Below are 19,226 nucleotides of genomic sequence, written 5' to 3' on the forward strand. Positions count from 1 at the left end.
CCTCCTGCGTTCAAACAATTCTCCTGCCTCAGCCTCCCGAGTAGTTGGGATTACAGGCCTCCACCACCACACTCGGCTAATTTTTTGTATTTTTAGCAGATGGGGTTTCACTATTTTGGCCAGGCTGGTCTCGAACTCCTGACCTCAGGTGATCTGCCCGACTCGGCCTCCTAAAGTGCTGGGATTACAGGCGTGAGCCACCGCGCTCGGCCCCCACATTTTTTTTTTTTTTTTTTGGAGACAGTCTTGGTCTGTCGCCCAGGCTGGAGTGCAGCGGCACCATCCCAGCTCACTGCAACCTCCGCCTCCCAGGTTCATGCCATTCTCCTGCCTCACTCTCCCGAATAGGTGAGACTATAGGCATGCGCCACTATGCTCGGCTATTTTTTTTATTTTTAGTAGGGAGGAGGTTTCACTATGTTAGCCAGGCTGGTATTGAACTCCTGACCTCAGTTGATCCACCTGCCTCAGCCTCCCAAAGTGCTGGGATTACAGGTGTGAGCCACCACGCCCAGCCAAGGTTAAACTTTTTAATCTACCATCTCAAAATTTAAAATGTGTACACTTTTAGATCTAGCAATCCTACTTTTAAGATTCTCACCTTATAAAAAGCTACAGACAGGTACAAGAATGCTCACTATGGCACTGTTTGTAATAGCCAAAAAAATCGGGGACCAAGGCGGGTGGACCACTTGAGTCCAGGAGTTCAAGACCAGCCTGGGCAACATGGTAAAACCCTGTCTCCTAAAAATACAAAAAGTAGCGTGGAATGGTGTCATACACCTGTGGTCTCAGCTACTCAGGGAGCTGAGGTTGGAGGATCACTTGAGTCCAGGAGACAGAGGTTGCAGTGAGCTGAGACCACGCCACTGCACTCCAGCCTGGGTGACAAGAGCCAGACCCTGTCTTAAAAAAAAAAAAAAAAAGGTGTGTGTATATCTCTAAAGTCATAGAAAAACTCTGGGCCGGGTGCAGAGGCGCATGCTTATCATCCCAGCACTTTGGAAGGTTGGAAGGCAGAGGCAGGCAGACCACTTGAGGCCAGGAGTTTCAGACCAGCCTGGACAACATGGCAAAACCCCATCTCTACAAAATAATTTTTAAAAAATAGCTGGGCCTGGCGGTGGGCACCTGTAATCCCAGCGACTTGGGAGGCTGAGGCAGGAAAATCACTTGAACCTGGGAGGTGGAGGTTGCAGTGAGCCGAATTTGCACCACTGCACTCCAGCCTGGGCAACAGAGCAAGCTTCTGTATAAAAAATAAATAAATAAATAAATAAATAACTCTGAAAGTCTGGAAGAAAATAGCAAAATATTAACAATGGTTATCTTCTAGGGCAAGGGCCAGCAAACAATTTTGGGGAACAGGCCAGATAATAAATACTTTAGGCTTTGTGAGGCATCAGTCTCCAAAGCAACCCCTCAGTTCTGCCACTGCAGCGCGGCAGTCCACAGCAGATGAGCCCGGCTGTGTTCCACCACAGCTGTGTGGGCACTGCAGCTTCCATGTCATTTAAACTTCAAATGTTACAAGATATTCTGTTTTGATTTCTTTTCAGCCATCTCAGCATGAGCTGACATTTTTAGTTCGTGGCTCTACACAATTAGATGGCAGACGAGTTGGCCCCAACCCCCGCTGTAGAGGATAAAACAGGAAGAGTAAAAAGGGAAACTTTCCACCAAGAAAGTGATGGGATTATACGTGAATGTTACTTTCTTTTTGTGCGTTCTTCTCCTTTTCAAATAAAAATAAAATCTGAAATAAACCTAGAAGTGAGACCACCAAATCCCACCCTTAGTACTAACATAAACGTCAATGAAATGAAGTCCTGGGGCTCACCTTTGCCTTGGACCTCACGGTGATCAGGGAGCTCCCAAACCTTGAGCTGGCCTGCAAAACATGCTGTCTGTTAATGGACTTTGGAGAACACAGCGCAATACTTTATCTGTTTAAAATAAGCCAAGGGGCATTGTTTTGGTAATTTTTCTTTCTTCAGTCTTTCAAGGGATACTTACTTCAGGAGAAATCAATACATATTGGGCCTGAAGAAAAAAATTGAGAAGACAGACAACGTTATTACTGTTTGTGTGGTTTTCTAAAATCAATTTTAAGTATACCCTTATACCCTCATTTCTACATTTCTTTTTTTTTTTTTTTTTTTGAGACAGAGTCTCACGCTGTCACCCAGGCTGGAGTACAGTGGCGCGATTTCAGCTCACTGCAACCTCTGCTTCCCAGGTTCAAGCAAGTCTCCTGCCTCAGCCTCCTGAGTAGATGGAATTACAGGCGTGTACCACCACGCCTGGCTAATTTTTTTTGTATTTTTAGTAGAGGGGGGTTTCGCCATGCTGGCCAGGCTGGTCTCGAACTCCTGACCTCAGGTGATCTGCCCACCTCGACCTCCCAAAGTGCTGGGATTACAGGCATGAGCCACCACGCCCGGCCTCATTTCTACATTTCTTGATTAGCCTTACAAATGTGCATGCCCTTTGACCCCAGAAATTCTACTTATAGAAATACAGGTCAGAAAATTAACCAGATGTATAAAAATGTTTATGTGACTCTTTACCATAAATATTATTTAAAAACAGTGAAAATTGGAAATGGCACAAATGACTAATAATAGTTACTTAAATAATGGGTAAATAAACTATGGTTTATCTGTAGATAAAATACTCATCAGCCGGTAAATATCATATTATATAAGAATATCAGATAACATAAGAAAATGTTCTTGGCATATTGGTAGGTAAAAAAGAAAAAAAAAAAAAATCAGGTTAAGGCCAGGCGCAGTGGCTCACGCCTATAATCCCAGCACTTTGGGAGGCTGAGGCAGGCGGATCACTGGAGGTCAGGAGTTCAAGACCAGCCTGGCCAATGTGGTGAAACCCCCATCTCTACTAAAAATACAAAAATTAGCTGGGCATGGTGGTGTGCGCCTATAGTCCCAGCTACTCAGGAAGCTGAGGCAGGAGAATTGCTTGAACCTGGGAGGCGGAGGTTGTACTGAGCCAAGATCATGCCACTGCACTCCAGCCTGGATGACAGAGTGAGATTCCATTAAAAAAAAAAAAAAAAAAAAAAAAAAGTTAAAAAATTATGCACAAATTATGCACAATAAGATCGCAATTGTTAACCAAAATATGCACACACATAGTGTAATACTTACGGGTAGGCTTTAGAATCAGATCTTGGTACAAATTCCTGTTGTGCCACGTCCTTCCTAGCAGTGTAACCTTGAATAAACTTCCTCTCTGATCTTTAATTTTTTTGTTTTAAGACAGGGTCTCCCTATGTTGCCCAAGCTGGTCCTGAACTCCTGGGTTCAGGGTATCCTCCTGCCTCAGCCTCCCAAAGTGCTGGGATTACAGGTGTGAGCCACCACACTCAGCTAAGATCTTTAATTTTTTTAATCTGTAAATGGGCATAATATTAATTTCATAACTTTTATGTGGATTAAATGATACACAGTTCTTAGCATATGCATACTAAATGCACAATAAATGGTAGTAATTAAAGTCATAGGAAAAATACTAGCAGGATCCGCTCTAAAGGTAAACAGGTATTAGCTCTGCAGAGTGGAATTTTAAGTAGATAATTCTTAATTCTCTTCTTTGTACATTTTGTATTTTCTAAAATTTTCATAGTGAACTTTCACTAATTTTGCAATTTAAAAAATAATTTAAAAAATTTTAAAATAAGTGGGGTGTGGTGGCTCATGCCTGTAATCCCAGCACTTTGGGCTGTAATCGCCGCCTGGCCAACATGGTGAAACTCTGTCTCTACTAAAAACACAAAAAATTAGCCGGGCGTGGTGGCGCATGCCTGTAGTCCCAGCTATTTGGGAGGCTGAAGCAGGAGAATGGCTTGAACCTGGGAGGAGGAGGTTGAAGTGAGCTGAGACCCTGCCACTGCACTTCAGCCTAAGTGACAGAGCCAGACTCTATCTCAAAAAAAAAAAAAAAAAAAAAGTTAAATAATGGCCAAATGTTTTAGGCTCAGGAAATGTAACCTAAGGAAACTCACCCAAAACAGGAATAAACAAAGAAATGAAACAAAAAGCAAAAGACAGGCCATTTTTAATGAAACTCCAGTGGCTGGCCGGGCATGGTGGCTCATGCCTGTAATCCCAGCACTTTGAGAGGCCAGGTGGAAGGACTGCTTGAGACCAAGAGTTCAGTACCAGCCTGGGCAACATAGTGAGGCTCCATCTCTACAAAAGATTAAAAGATTAGCCGGGTGTGGTGGCACATGCCTGTAATCTAGCTACTCGGGAGGCTGAGACAAGAAAATCACCTGAGTCCAGGAGTCTGAGGCTGCAGTGAGCCATGATCACACCACGGCACTCCAGCCTGGGCAATGGAACAGAAACCCGTCTCTATTTTAAAAAGAGAAACTCCAATGACCATGGCCTGTTTTCTTTCTTCTGTGCTGTGGGTGCCTGACCAAGCAGTGGGAGGCTGTGTGACCAGGAACCTATATAACACCAAGTCCGGTGGGACTTTAGCTCTGGGCAGAAATCTTGCAGAACTGTAAGAACTGCAGGCAGCTGGGGCCCACAAAACATGGGCAGATGATGGTGTCCTGACCCCAGAATGTATGAATTCAGGTAAGCATTTTATAGTGGACATGAGTTAACAAGGAATCAGCGATTAGTGATCCTTTCCCAGTAAGGTATAGGATTTTATAGAACACTTTACCTTTTCTTCTGGACATGGAGTCATCCACGATTTGCATTTGCCAGTCATGTCACCAAGGGTGGTCTCTTTGCCATTATATACATAAACTCGGCCATCTTCTCCCCCAATCAGCCCAGAGGTTACATCTGCTATCCTCAGGGGGGCTGCCACAATGATTTCATCTGTAAACAATAAAAATCGACAGAAGGAAGTATTTGACTCCTCACTGTCATCTCTTCCTTGTTCTGCTACTGGATCCTAACCCAATCTCCTGCAAATAATCTTCGTGTCTCCTTTAGCCTGCCGTGATTTCACCCTGGCAAAGGCAAAGGCTTTTGTTTCCTACTTCATTCATCAATACCAATTACCACAGGTGATTCTCATATTACTATCTTCCAGAAGTGCAACTCCCTCTCTGGTCTCGCCTGATTCAAGATCTATCTAAACGCCCTTGGGCCACGGGGCTGTCAATTATAAGGGCAGAGCCCAGATGATGCAATTAGGAGATCCACCCACTGGGCAAAGGGACTCAATTCTTGTCAAAGGGTCCTGTTCCTTTCTTACCTACGCCATCATCATCCAGGTCACTCAAGTGCAGAACGCCACCAAATCGAGAGAAGCGGCGGTCTCCGCTGAAGGTGCTGAGCAGCGGAGGCTGCAGGTCGGATGTGAGCGCGTACATCCGAGTGGCTCCGCCTTGGTGCAGGGTCATGGTCAGGAATGCCACCTTAGACACGTCATCTGAAATGAACCACAGTTCCTGCTGGCCTCACAAAAATGTAGGCATTACAGAACACGGAATAGCATCCCATTCTCAAGTGACGCTGATCACTCGGGATCCTACAGGACAGCTGGTTTCAGTGCTGGTCAACTCCGGCAGACAGGGAGGTACAACCAGCTGGGGCACCAAGGCACAAACACCAGAGAGCTTCAGTGATTTCCCTCCAGGCAGGTATTCTATTTTCCGGTCATATCCCCCTAATACAGTCTCCACACAACCACCTTTTTATTTTCTCATATCACAAACTGCCTAGGTCACCCCCATGACGGACACATCCAAACACAAGTGGACTCTGGATGGAGTCCAAACTCTTCACAAGGCCTTACAGAATCTGACTCCCACTTGGGGATCTAGCGCCGTTAACCCTTTCACCCACACTTCATCATTATGAACTTAAACCACAGCCCAAACTATGTGTTCAATTTCGGCCTTTGGACACGATGCGCTCTCTGCCTGGAATAGAGGCATACGCTCCCGTGCCCCCCGTCCATATCCCTCTGCTGGCTACTCCTGCTCACCCTGCGGAATTTGGCTCAGGTGTCCTCTCCTCTGGGAAGCCTTTCCTAACCTCCCTGGTCTAGAGCAGAGGCCGCTTCCATGTGCTCCCATACGTAATAACACCGAGTCCAGTGGGACTTTAGCTCTGGGCACAAACGCAGCAGAACTACAAGAACTGCAGACAGCTGGGACCCACAAAACATGGTCAAGTGATTGTGTCCTGACCCCAGGACCTCTGAGTTCAGGTAAGCATTTTACAGTGGACATGAGCTGGCCCAGTGCCTTCCGAATACCCATGGCAGGGCAGCACCGCTCTGCATTCACTCCTGTGTCTCCTGCATCAGGCGTCCATTCCACAAGCAATGGGGTCATGGCTCTGTCTCTCTAGCCACTGTCACTAGCATGGTGCTTGGTTCTGTACAAGTATTTAATAAAGTGTTTTTTGAATTAATGAATTTTGAAAGAACTCAAAGCTAGTTGTTGGAATTTCGCTGTAAACTTTGTTATTTGGAACAGAGCTTTGATTTCAGAAATATAAATGGCACCTGTGGGTTGGCGGGGCTGGTGGCCCTCTGAGAAGTTTGCTGTACGCTGGCAAAGCGTCAGTGCGTGGATACGATCTCACGTCAGCATCCACTGAGTTTTGTGTGTAAAACTGAGCTAATTTGACCTGTTTTTTCAGACAAACTTGTGCCTTGTTTACAGGAAACTGTCCACTAGAAGTCACTGAGGGCCCAAAGCAAAGTCAGCAACAACAGTCAGAAATAACAGCTAGAAAACAGTAGGAAATAAGAAACACTTTTAAAAGCTCAGCAAGCTGGAGCTTTCTGATGTAGGGTAAACAACCTGACCTAACACAATGTCTCCTAAGAAAACAACGTGCCAACAAAGTACAATAGTTAATATTCAGAGTGAAAGCCCAAAATATCAAGAAAAGTTGAAATGAGAGAAAATCTTCATTCCTTTTTTTTTTTTTTTTTTTTGAGACGGAGTCTCACTCTGTTGCCCAGGCTGGAGTGCAGTGGCGTGATCTCAGCTCACTGCAAGCTCTGCCTCCTGCGTTCAAACAATTCTCCTGCCTCAGCCTCCCAAGTAGCTGGGATGACAGGTGCCCGCCACCACATCTGGCTAATTTTTTGTATTTTTAGTAGAGATGGGGTTTCACCGTGTTAGGCAGGATGGTCTCGATCGCCTGACCTCGTGATCCGCCTGCCTTGGCCTCCCAACAGGCATGAGCCATCGCACCTGGCCACATTCCCCTTCTTTTCATGCTTCCTAAAGGGACCATGAGCTCCCTGGAGCGCCCAGGAATACAGTAATACTTTCAGCTCTCTGTCTACTCCCTGCCTCAGTCCTTCCACAGGCAGGAGGGTACCTGAGGCTTCTCTCTGGCTCTGCCACTGACAAGATGAACACTGGCCCCACTGCACGTGGGAGATTCTCAGAGAAGTCACCCCAAGGTCCAGCTTTTGGAGCAAGAATTAACCTGAATAGGGCTGCCCATTGAGACTGTGTTCTCTAATCCAACTATGTCAGCTCTTCACAGGTACATATTTTGATATCCCTCTGAATGATTCATGAATCTATTTCACAAATGATTTGAAATGCGCAAGGATGAGGAAGAACTGTAATTAATCAATACTCCCAAATCTCTAACATGCATCACAGTCTGTTAAAGAAGAGAAGTATATAATTTAAAATAATTTCATCAAAGTGCTTTTTTAATTCTTCAGAATTAAAATAGAAGAATCTAGACACTTGGAAATTTCAGTCATTCAAAACACCTCACCCTCTCAATCATGCAAATCAAACAATGGATTATCATACACATTTAGACAATTAAGGAGAAAAAACTCAAGGTAATGTTGTAGGCATTTCTATATTATTTTAGTAATGAAAATAATCCTGAAGAACTTTGGCTTTTAAAAGGGCTACATGTAGCAGAGGCCTTTATGAATTCTCAAATTCCAGAATGCTACTATAACATAGAATTCCTTCTGTAATGCTTATACCTTCTAGTTAACATAGAAGTCCATCTGTAATGGTTATATCTTCGAATTAAGGACCATTATCTTTTTGACCTCCACATTGTCTTCATTTCTGCCATAAGCACTAGCCCCTAGGGTTGTGTTTGGGTTGCGGGGGTGGCAGGTATTTTTTAAATAAACACACACAAGTATTTTACTTCTCAAGTGGAACTTTTCTTCCAGTGGAGGGAGCAGAAAACAACAGAGCTATTGTAATACATAGGTGCATCTCACCAACTCTACTCTTGAAAACCACAGGAAAGAGGATATCATCTTGCGACGTGGTTCATACTCGCGTCTCAGAAAAACTATAAACCTGCTGGACACGGTGGCTCATGCCTATAATCCCAGCACTTTGGGAGGCTGAGGCAGGAGCATCACTTGAGCTCATGGACCTTCCTGGGTAATGCAGAGAGACCCTATCACTACAAAAAAATAGGGCATCAGTGGCATGTGCCTGTAGTCTGAGCTACTCAAGAGGCTGAGGCGGGAGGATCACTTGACCTCAGGAGTTCAGGGTTACAGTGAGCTGTGGTCACACCACTGCACTCCAGACTGGGCAACAGAGCAAGACCCTATTACTTAAAAAGAAAAAGAAAAATTATCAACTATAAGTTACTTAATGTCACCAGCTTTCAGGATTACTGCAAAATAGTCAAAACTATGAAGATGTCAAGAAGATCTTCTATATTTCATCATTATCAAAAGTATGAAAAATACTAAAAAAAAAAAAAAAAGCATAATCCAGGTGTGGTGGCACATGCCTGTAGTCCCAGCTACTTGTGAGCCTAAGACAGGAGGATCACTTGAGCCCAGAAGTTCATGGCCAGCCTGGACAATATAGCAAGACTCCATCTATTTAAAAAAAGCATAAAGAAGAAAATTTATATAATATATATTTCTTTGTGGAGAGTGAGATAGGTAGGTAGGTAGAGAGATATCTATAAACACACATTTTAAACAAAATGGAGATTTTGTGGATTATAAAATTTTAAATCTGATTCTTTTCACATTTAGGCTATTTCTAGCTTTTCACTACTATAAATAATACAGCCATCCCTCAGTATCCACAAGGGATTGGTTCCAGGGCCTCTCACAGATACCAAAATCCACAGATGCTCAAGTATCTGATATAAAATGGTGTAGTGGCTGGGCGCAGTGGCTCATGCCTGTAATCCCAGCACTTTGGGAGGTCGAGGTGGGCAGATCACCTGAGGTAAGGAGTTCGAGACCAGCCTGGCCAGCATGGTGAAACCCCCCTCTACTAAAAATATCAAAAAAAAAAAAATTAGCTGGGCATGGTGGTGCACGTTTGTACTCCCAGATACTCAGGTGACTGAGGCAGGAGAATTGCTTGAACCCGGGAGGCAGAGGCTGCAGTGAGCTGAGATCACGCCACTACACTCCAGTCTGGGCAAGAGAGTGAGACTCTGTCTCAAAAAGAAAAAAAAAAAGTAGATCAAAATTCTCCAATTTAGATTAATCTGTGCCTTACAGCTGTGATTCCCAAACTGCACACTGAAGCGCTTCAGTGAACTCGCAGAGATGCTGTCGATATTTTGAAATTTCAAAGGTAATAGTGACATCTGACACCACATGAACTACTAGGTGGAGGCCAGTCACAGTTACGACATGAGAGCCCTGCATTCCTTTCAGTGATGCCACATCTTTGCAAAGCTGCATATTCGGGGATGGTTGTGATAAAACGCAGGTACTATGCAAAAACTGCTGTAGATTAGGAAATGAGGGAAGCTGTGTCTAACCTGATTCCCAGATTTGAAAAGCTGTACAGTACGCAAGGCGTGTGCCCCGTATGGTCACACAGGCACTGCATGTCTAAAGGTCCTATGCCTGTCTTCACATTGGCCGGTCTCTGACTTGAAATTCTCAACAATTGTTTAACAAGGGGCCCTGCATTTTTATTTGGAACTGGGCCCCACAAATTGCGTGGGTGAAATACAAGTAAAATACAAGTAAAAATGGGAACATCTGAACAATGTGGGCGAAATATATCAATAACAATAACCTGATTGTGACATTAATTTATATATATTTATATCTAATATATACATTTATATATAATTCATATAGATACACATATGTATATATTATAGATACACATGTATATATTATAGATAGGCATATATATTATAGATATACATATCCACATATAATCTGTATACATTATATGTACATATACACACATATATGTATGTAATATGTATATATAATAGGTATATATAACATTTATATGTAGTATACTTATATACCTATATGTTATAAATTAACATTATATACATATATAAAAGTTATAATTAAACTTATTTTCTATTTTTCTTTTTTTTTTTAATAAATGGAGTCTCACTCTGTTGCCCAGGCTGGAGTGCAGTGGTGCAATCATAGCTCACTGCAGCCTTGAACTCCTGGGCTCAAGTGATCTTCCCACCTCAGCCTCCTGAGTAGATGGAACTACACGTGCACATCACCATGCCTATGCCTAGCTTTTTTTTTTTCTGTAGAAATGGGGTCTCCCCATATTGCCCAGGCTGGCCTCAAATTCTTGGGCTCATTACAGCAATTACTACTGTTACTGCTTGAGACCGTCACTACAAGACTGAACGAAGGAGGACACATGTAGAAATGAAAACTTAAAGCAAAAGAAACTGTTTTCTTTGGTTGTTGTTTTGTTTTGTTTTTGTTTTTGAGACGGAGTCTCGCTCGGTCGCCCAGGCTGGAGTGCAGCGGCTCAATCTCGGCTCACTGCAAGCTCTGCTTCCCGGGTTCAAGCAATTCTTGTGGCTCAGCCTCTGGAGTAGCTGGGATTACAGGTGTCCGCCACCACACCTGATTAATTTTTGTATTTTTAGTAGAAACAGGGTTTCACCATGTTGGCCAGGTTGGTCTCTAACTCCCAACCTCAAGTGATCCACCCACCTCTGCCTCCCAAAGTGCTAGGATTACGGGAGTGAGCCACCATACCCCGCCTGCCTGATCCACTTCTGCCTATTATTCAAATCTTTCCCATATTGCATGAAACAAAAATCTTTCTGAAAAATAGTTTGATTATATATAACAAGAGCTTTTAGAAAGATTAGATCCTCTACTCCAGGAATTCCATCTCCAGGAATCTATCCAAAAACGAATCAGAAAGGCAGTCAAAGATGAGGTACATGAGTGTTCAATAATTCCTTATTCACAATAGTGTAACACTGGAAACAAACCTACAATTCCATCAACAGGGTGATGTTAGTAAATGTTGGCATGAAAAAAATGCAATGTAGATATCAAAAATCATGTTTTAGCAGAATATTTACTAGCATGAGAATGTGCTTAAGACATAAAATAAGTAAAAAAATTAGGTATGACAATATCATATATAGTTATAAGCTTCAGTTTTTAAATGTCTGGGTAAGGGGTGATTTTTCTCCTTCTATATATTTCCTTGTAATTTCACAAATTTTCACAATAAGCATAATTCACCTTTATAATCTGGGAGGGAATAGTTTTTGTTGTTTTTTTTTTTTTTAAAAAAGACTCTCTTTCCCATAAATAAAATAACAGCTTATTAAAATATGTCTTCAGGGCTGGGTGCAGTGGATCATGCCTGTAATCCCAGCACTTTGGGAGGCCGAGGAGGGAGGATTACTTGAGCCCAGGAGTTAGAGACTAGCCTGGCCACCATGTTGAGATCCTGTCTCTACGACAAATAAAAAAGTAGCCAGTGTGGTGGCTGATGCATGCCTGTAGTCCCAGCTACTCAGGAGGCTGAAGTACAAGGATCACTTGAGCCCAGGAAGTCAAGGCTGCCGTGAGCCATAAGAGCACTGCTGCACTCCAGCCTGGGTGACACAGCAAGACTGTCCCAAAAAAGAAAAAAAAAAAAACAAAAACAGATAGGTCCTCATAGTGGACCTATTCCTAATGAACTCACTTACACAATTTTTCTCTAGCTCCAAGTTCAACGGGATAGGGGCTTTAAAACACATTAAGTTACTTTCAAATGTCATTTTCAACAAACCTTTGAAATAGATTTTTATTTTATTTCATTGTATTGTTTAGATGAAGTCTTGCTCTGTTGCCCAGGCTGGAGTGCAGTGGCATGATCCTGGCTCACTGCAACTTCTGCCTCCCAGGTTCAAGCAATTCTCCTGCCTCAGCCTCCTGAGTAGCTGGGATGACAGGTGTGCACCACCATGCCTGGCTAATTTTTGTATTTTTAGCAGAGGTGAGGTTTCACCATGTTGGCCAGGTTGGTCTCCACCTCCTGACCTCAAGTGATCCTCTCACCTTGGCCTCCCAAAGTGCTGGGATCACAGGTGTGAGCCACCACACCTGGCCTGAAATATTTATAATTTCAGTTTTGTAGATGGTGATACAAAAGTTCTGAGAGGTGAAGTAACTTCCCCAAAGTTACATAGATGGCTATTAATGAAAAAAGGAAATATTTAAATCTAGATCTGTTCAGCTCCAGATCTCATAACTTTCCTCCAATACAATGCGTACAAGGAGCCACACGACTGAAAGGAAGCAAAGTGTCGCGGTGCGTGACCTACCACGTGTCGGGGCTCCCACCAGCAGCACCTGGGTCAGAGTTCCATTCATCAGCACGTGGCCACTGGACAGGGAAGTACCCAGTTTCCCCATTGCCTGTGAGATACAATCTATCAATACTGTATAGGCGAGAAAGCTTCGTTGGAGTGTCCACTCTCCTGTGGGGGAGGGCTTGCCATACCTTGTCTCCAGCAATGGTAAACCAGCTTTGGCCATTTGGTGGGAAGTAGCCATATACCCTCCCAAGGCTCTTTTTCTCATCTCGGATGTGTAACAAACGGCCCAGCCTAGAATGAAGCACACTGGGCTTAGCTGCCAGGGCACAAGACTGAGAGCAGGCCAGGTACTCAGGTGCAAGGAAAGGAAATGCACCTCCCCCCATCCAGGCCTCCCAGCAGGCTCTCTGTCTCTGTGATCCTAGGCCTGAAAGCGTGGGGACTATCGGAGTTAATCGCAACATCCAGGTTCTCCAGGTGCCACACCCACCATTCTGCTCCCAATTGACAGGCCTCCCAGCAGACTCTCTGGGATAGAGGTATAGGGGTACCTACTGTTATGGGCTCAGTGGTGGTTCTCCCATCCCTACACTTAAGTCCTAACCCCCAGTATCTCTGAATGTGATCGTATTTGAAGATAGAATCTTTAAAGAGGTGATTAAGTTAAGACGAGGTCATTTGGGTGAACCCTGATGCAATACAACGGGTGTCTTTCAAAGAAGAGGAGAGGCAGGAGGATCACTTGAGCCAGTCTGAGACCAGCCTGGGCAACACTGCAAAAACCCATCCCTACAGAAATGTTTTTAAATTAAAAAAAAAAAATGAATTAGGCATGGGTACACACTTGTAGTCCCAGCTATTCAGGAGGCTGAGGCAGGAGGATCCCTTGAGCCTATGAGTTCGAGGCTGCAGTGAGTTACTACTGCCCTCTGCCCTTTGCAACAGAGTGAACCCTCACCCCTTCCTCCCAAAAGAAAAAAGCAGAAGTGAGGAATTCGTCACAGACACACACAGAGGGAAGACAGCCATCTGCAAGCTAAGGAGAGAGGCATCAGGAGAAACCAGCTCTCTGACCTCAACCTTGATCTTCGACTTCTAGCTTCCAGAACTGTGAGAAAGTAACACACTTGTCTATTGTATTTTTGTATTTCTAAAGAGGAGAATTTGCAACCTTGCCCAGAGCCTTGGCTTTTCCTTCAAAGGTCAAGCATTTCCTACCCCTTCTGCCTGAGTCCCATGCTCAGTGGGCTCCACAGCAGCTGGTACCTGCCCCTGTGGTTATGGGTCCCAGCCCCAGCATCAGCCTCACCTGCTGGCATTCTTCCAGGTCGGGCTCCCAACCAGCAGCAAGGTTCTGTTGTCCACAGTGACACCGTGAAGGGAGTATCCAAACCAGGCAAAGTCTTCCTCGCCTCTCACCGTCCAGTTGGCCGCCTCCACGTTCAGTTTCTCTAAAGAAGACAACTCATCCTTTTTACTAATACTTTAAGTGAGAGGACTACTGGGGTGAAAAGAAAGCATCCCTTTCATAGCCTAATAGAAGTGGATTCGTTTTGTTGAGCTTTTGCCAGAAGTCTTTTATGTTCCCGCGCTGAACCCAGGACCCCAGTGTCAAAAATGAATCTCACACTTCATAGGAGAAATACATTTCTAGAGTTCACTTCTGTGGAGTGGAGGATGCTATTTAAAAAGACTCTGGACCAGGTGTGGTGGCTCACACCTGTAACCCCAGCACTTTGGGAGGCCAAGGCGGGTGGATCACCTGAGGTCAGGAGTTCAAGACCAGCCTAACCAATATTGTGAAACCCCGTCTCTACTAAAAATACAAAAATTAGCCAAGCATGGTGGCGTGCGCCTGTAGTCCCAGCTACTCAGGAGGCTGAGACAGAATTGCTTGAAGCTGGGAGGTGGAGCCTGCAGTGAGCCAAGATCATGCTACTGCACTCCAGCCTGGGTGACATAGTGAGACTCTGTCTCAAAACAAAACAAAACAAAACAAACAAACAAAAACGGCTATGGACTGTTGAGAGCACCACTAAGATGCTGTTGGTGCAAAGCCTCCTCAGGGTTTCTATTTTACATAGAGACACTATGGGAATAGTCGATTTGCCCTCTTTGGCTCTCTACCTAGAAACTGTGGGTCACCTTTTGTATTTTCAGTGAATCTATGCACATCACTTGCCAGAACATCTTTAAGAGTAACGGACTGTTAGAAAATGTTGGTGAAATTAATATGGAATAAGGAAAAAGGCCATAAACCCCTATGCAGGATAAGTTAGCGTGGACACACAGAGTAGCCATGGTCTCCACCCATTCCCCCTCAGGCACTACCTTTGTCGCTCAGGCTGGGGCCAGAATAAAACGCAGCCACAATTCCCTTCTGCTTCCCTCCACCTGGTGCAAAAGGGGAGCCAGTGACCAGATCGGGCTCACTGTCTCCATTCACATCTGCAGCCAAGAGAGTCCAGCCCAAGTTACAGTAGATGTCCTTAAGAAGAAAGCAGGAAAGCACATTTTACCCAGCCCTGGTGGCAATTAGGATACAGTAAGTTCTAGGTTTCTGCGCCTGGCCAAAGTGGTAAACATACCTGGCAAGAGATGGTGATGTTAGGGGAAGAAGACATTCTTCCTTGTTTGGAACCAAAGTAGACATACACGGCACCCTAGATAAGGACAAACAGCAGACAGACATGAGGCTCTGGTGGTGACCCAAGAACCTTAAATAACAGCAAGACAAAAAGGACTGACTCTGGGTCCAGGTACGGTGGCTGATGCCTATAATCCCAGTGCTTTGGGAGGCCCAAGTGGGAACATGGCTTGAGGCCAGGAGTTCAAGACCAGCCTGGACAACATAGTGAGATTCTGGGTCCACGAAAAATAAATTTTTAATTAAAGTGAGACCTTGTCAAATTATCACCACCCCCAATGGTTGGGAGCTTGAAGACAGACAGAAATCCATCCTATGCATTGCTGCTGGGCTGAAAGGAATTTTTTTAAAGTCTGTCACTTCCATCAGACTATGAGAGTCTGCAATGCAGAAATGATGGCACTTACATCTTTGTCTCCATGACGTCTTACTCAAGATCTTCCACACACAATTGTGCAGTGTGCCTGCAGAATGACTTACTCAACTCCTTGCCCACTTCAAGGACCAGCACAGTTTCAGGCTCTTCCATGAAGCCCCCGGGCCACACCCTGTTGTACCCATGGCACATCTGAATGCCAACATACCACATCGGTACCACTTGTCTGCCTGAGGATACACGCTGTGCTATTTTATTCTGTGTTACTAATCAGTTCCTCTTATAACTTGCCTGTCTCAATCCCCATTCATTCTACAAGCACTTCTTTCCCATCATAAGCCAGGTACTAGGTGCACAATGACAAAGAAGACCAATCTCTATCCTCCTGAAAGGCTGGCATGCAGGTCATTATGACACCCAGGGAAGAAGGGGCTGTAACAGGTACAAGCACAGGATGCTATGTGGGGACAAAGAAGTATCAGCCTCACCCAGCAGTTAGGTAATAGTTTCGCAAGAAGTGACTGTCACTCAAGAAAGACAGGGGAGAAAAAGCCTTTCAAGCAGAGGAAACTGTACGAGCAAAGGTCGCAAAGTGAGACAGCCTGATGAGTTCAGGATGTGACAGACTGCTGGCATGTCTAGAAATGGAGTGTGAGGAGGAAGGGGCAAGAGGTGAGTGTGCGGAGGGCAGCTGACAAGGGAGGGCCCTCGACCTCCACGGTCACACATGGCGCCCGGATTCATGGGCCCTGCTGTGGTAGGAAGCACCTGTGGGAAGCAAACCCTGTGGTCCAAGGCCCAGGATCTCTGCCTCAGTAAGAAAGGAGGCAACAGGCAGGGATCCAGCATTTGAGGAAGGGTCCGGGGAAGTCACCTCGCTGTTTTGATAACCAGAAATTACAGATTAGCTGGAATTTCTGTCTCCCTTACTGGCATTCAGCATGGTGGGGGACGAAAAAAAGAGCAAAGTACCTGGTGGAACTGGGAAACCATAGGGCCAAAATAAGGCCAGGGAGGCAGCAGCAGGTGTTACAAGGTAACTCAAGGTCACGGCAAGAACTCCATAGGGGCCTGAGATGATCTGCTCACAAATGCTGTCTGATACACTGGCTGTCTGCTTTGCTCCAGGGGCTCACCCCAGCACTGGCCTCCCTCAGAGTCCCCTCCCTGCCACCCCATTCTCCTCCAACCCTATCCCAGCAGCAGCCTTACTTTGTAGGTGAGCTGCTCGGAGCCCACCGAGGGTGCTCCCACGGCCAGGTCAGGCACGCCGTCCATGTTAAAATCCAACACAGCCAAGGCCGAGCCAAACCGACCTGAGGGCTGAAGACGCACAAGTTTACTTCCCCTGGGCTAAGCCACGGCCTTGGAAAGAACACTCCTGACTCCCAGGGAGTAGAGAGGCCTGGGGACCCCCCCAACCCCGCCACCCAAAAGCTGAAGGTGCAGCAGCAAGCTGTAACGTATCTGCAACACATCAGTCAGGGAGCTCTGCACAAGTACATTTTCAGCATGTCTGGCTGCCTTGAGAGGAAGCAGAGGTGCCAGAAAGTAAAGGGTCGGTTCTTATGAGTTCTAGGTTTGTAGAAAATAGCCTCATGTATGTTCTGACCCACATTAAGCACAAAACTTACCTTCGAAAGCACCTAAAACAGGCCAGGTGTGGTGGCTCACGCCTGTAATCCCAGCACTTTGGGAGGCCAAGGCGGGTGGATCGCCTGAGGTCAGGAGTTCGAGACCAGCCTGGCCAACACAGTGAAACCCCACCTGTACTAAAAGTACAAAAATTAGCCAGGCGTGGTGGCACATGCCTGTAATCCCAGCTACTCTGGAGGCCCAGGCAGGAGAATCACTTGAACCCGGGAGGCGGAGGTTGCAGTGAGCCAAGACTGTGCCACTGCACTCCAGCCTAGGCAACAGAGCGAGACTCCATCTCAAACAAAAAAAGAAAGTATATGAAATAATAATCATATAACATCAGCAACAGTAGCTAACATTTATTGAGTACTCAGGATGTTCCAGAGCCATGCTGAGCAAGGTGGTAGCCCCTAGCCAAATGGGGCTGTTACCTTTAAATTAAAAGTAATTAACATTAAATAGAATTAAAAATTCAGTTTCTGCCCTGGCACAGTGGCTTAAGCCTGTAATCCCAGCACTCTGGGAGGCCGAGGCGAGCGGATCACCTGAGGAGTTTGAGATCAGCCTGGTCAACATGGCGAAACTCATGTCCACTAAAAATATAAAAATTAGCCAGGTGTGGTGGCAGGCACCTGTAATCCCAGCTACTCAGAGGCTGAGGCAGGAGAATCGCCTGAACCTGGGAGGCGGAGGTTGCAGTGAGCCGAGATCATGCCACTGCACTCCAGCCTGGATGACAAAAGCAAAACTCCATCTCAAAACAAACAAAATAAATAAATAAATAATAAAAATTCCGTTTCTCAGTTGCAATAGCCACATTTCAAATGTTCAAAGCCTGTGTTTTATGTCTCCCGCACTGGACAGCACAGCTACAGAACATTCCTATCAGTGCGGAAAGTCCTGCAGGACGGTGCTGCTGCAGACATTGTTCCAAGCAGTTCAAATGGATTAAGGTAGGAACTGTTAGCATCCTCACTTTAACAGTTTACAGATGGAAAACTCAATCTCTTCAGAGACACTTTTCTTCCAAAGTGGATTTTCTATATCTTTCTTATCCTACTGTCTGGAATCAGCGTAGACCTGAAAGCAATTCACTGGGTTCTCCAATTCTTTCTTTCTCTTTCTCTTTCTCTCTCTCTCTCTCTCTCTGTTTTTGAGATGGAGTTTTGCTCTTGTTGCCAGGCTAGAGTGTAATGGCGTGATCTTGGCTCACCGCAACCTCCGCCTCCTGGGTTCAAGCTATTCTCCTGCCTCAGTCTCCCGAGTAGCTGGGATTACAGGCATGTGCCACCACGCCTGGTTAATTTTGTATTTTTAGTAGAGACGGGGTTTCACCATATTAGTCAGGCTGGTCCCTATCTCTTGACCTCATGATCTGCCCGCGTTGGCCTCCCAAAGTGCTGGGATTATAGGCATGAGCCACAGCGCTGGGCCAGGTTCTCCAGTTCTTTCATAACTTACGTAGCAATGAATGGCCTTTCACACAGTGGTGCTTGCCACGTAACACACATGTTGCAGGACCCACGTCCATTATTTATTGGGTAATCTCTCCACACCCGTGTGCAGTGGCATCTATAAGCACTGCCCCTTTCTATAAGGCAGAAACTTGATAAACAAGAAAAGGTTGCTTGGGGACACAAAACACGCTAGGGCAGGGTGGGAACCAATAACTCAGGGCTCTGCCCACTGAGGACTGGTTCATTTCATCACCATCAGCTGCACCATTCAGCCCTCCTATGGGCCAGCCAGTCATTCCTAGAGAAGCACAGAATTTTAAAGCAGGCCACGCCTTGAGATTATCATAAACCTTCATTGTATCAGTGAGGACAGGGAGATGCTCACTGCAGTCAGGGCCTGAGGGCAGGATTCCCATCCCTCGTCCATGCCTGTATCTTGCCACCTTTGAAATTATCAAAGGTCACTGGGGGAGGAGGGCATGGAGCCACTTCCTTTCTCACCCAAGTGGTATTTGAGAGAGTTTAGCAGCCACAGGAAGCAGTTTCCTCTCTTATTCCCTGTCTATATGCGCCCA

At 45.4% G+C, this 19,226-nt stretch overlaps 1 protein-coding gene across 1 annotated transcript in view; it reads right to left on the reverse strand.

The window, feature by feature from the left end:
* The window catches only part of GPLD1 (glycosylphosphatidylinositol specific phospholipase D1), a 75,472-nt gene that overhangs the window by 2,872 nt on the left and 53,374 nt on the right, over positions 1 to 19,226 (reverse strand). The window contains exons 15-24 of the mRNA XM_011998202.1: positions 16,769 to 16,879; positions 15,122 to 15,196; positions 14,865 to 15,021; positions 13,843 to 13,984; positions 12,719 to 12,824; positions 12,540 to 12,633; positions 5,245 to 5,421; positions 4,702 to 4,862; positions 2,017 to 2,043; positions 1,841 to 1,891 (exon numbers count right to left, since the gene is read on the reverse strand). Of these exons, the coding sequence (XP_011853592.1) occupies positions 1,841 to 1,891; positions 2,017 to 2,043; positions 4,702 to 4,862; positions 5,245 to 5,421; positions 12,540 to 12,633; positions 12,719 to 12,824; positions 13,843 to 13,984; positions 14,865 to 15,021; positions 15,122 to 15,196; positions 16,769 to 16,879 (1,101 nt within the window). The remainder of the gene's footprint in view (positions 1 to 1,840; positions 1,892 to 2,016; positions 2,044 to 4,701; positions 4,863 to 5,244; positions 5,422 to 12,539; positions 12,634 to 12,718; positions 12,825 to 13,842; positions 13,985 to 14,864; positions 15,022 to 15,121; positions 15,197 to 16,768; positions 16,880 to 19,226) is intronic.

The sequence above is a fragment of the Mandrillus leucophaeus genome, unplaced genomic scaffold, assembly GCF_000951045.1.
Source record: "Mandrillus leucophaeus isolate KB7577 unplaced genomic scaffold, Mleu.le_1.0 Scaffold56, whole genome shotgun sequence".
Lineage (NCBI taxonomy): Eukaryota > Metazoa > Chordata > Mammalia > Primates > Cercopithecidae > Mandrillus > Mandrillus leucophaeus.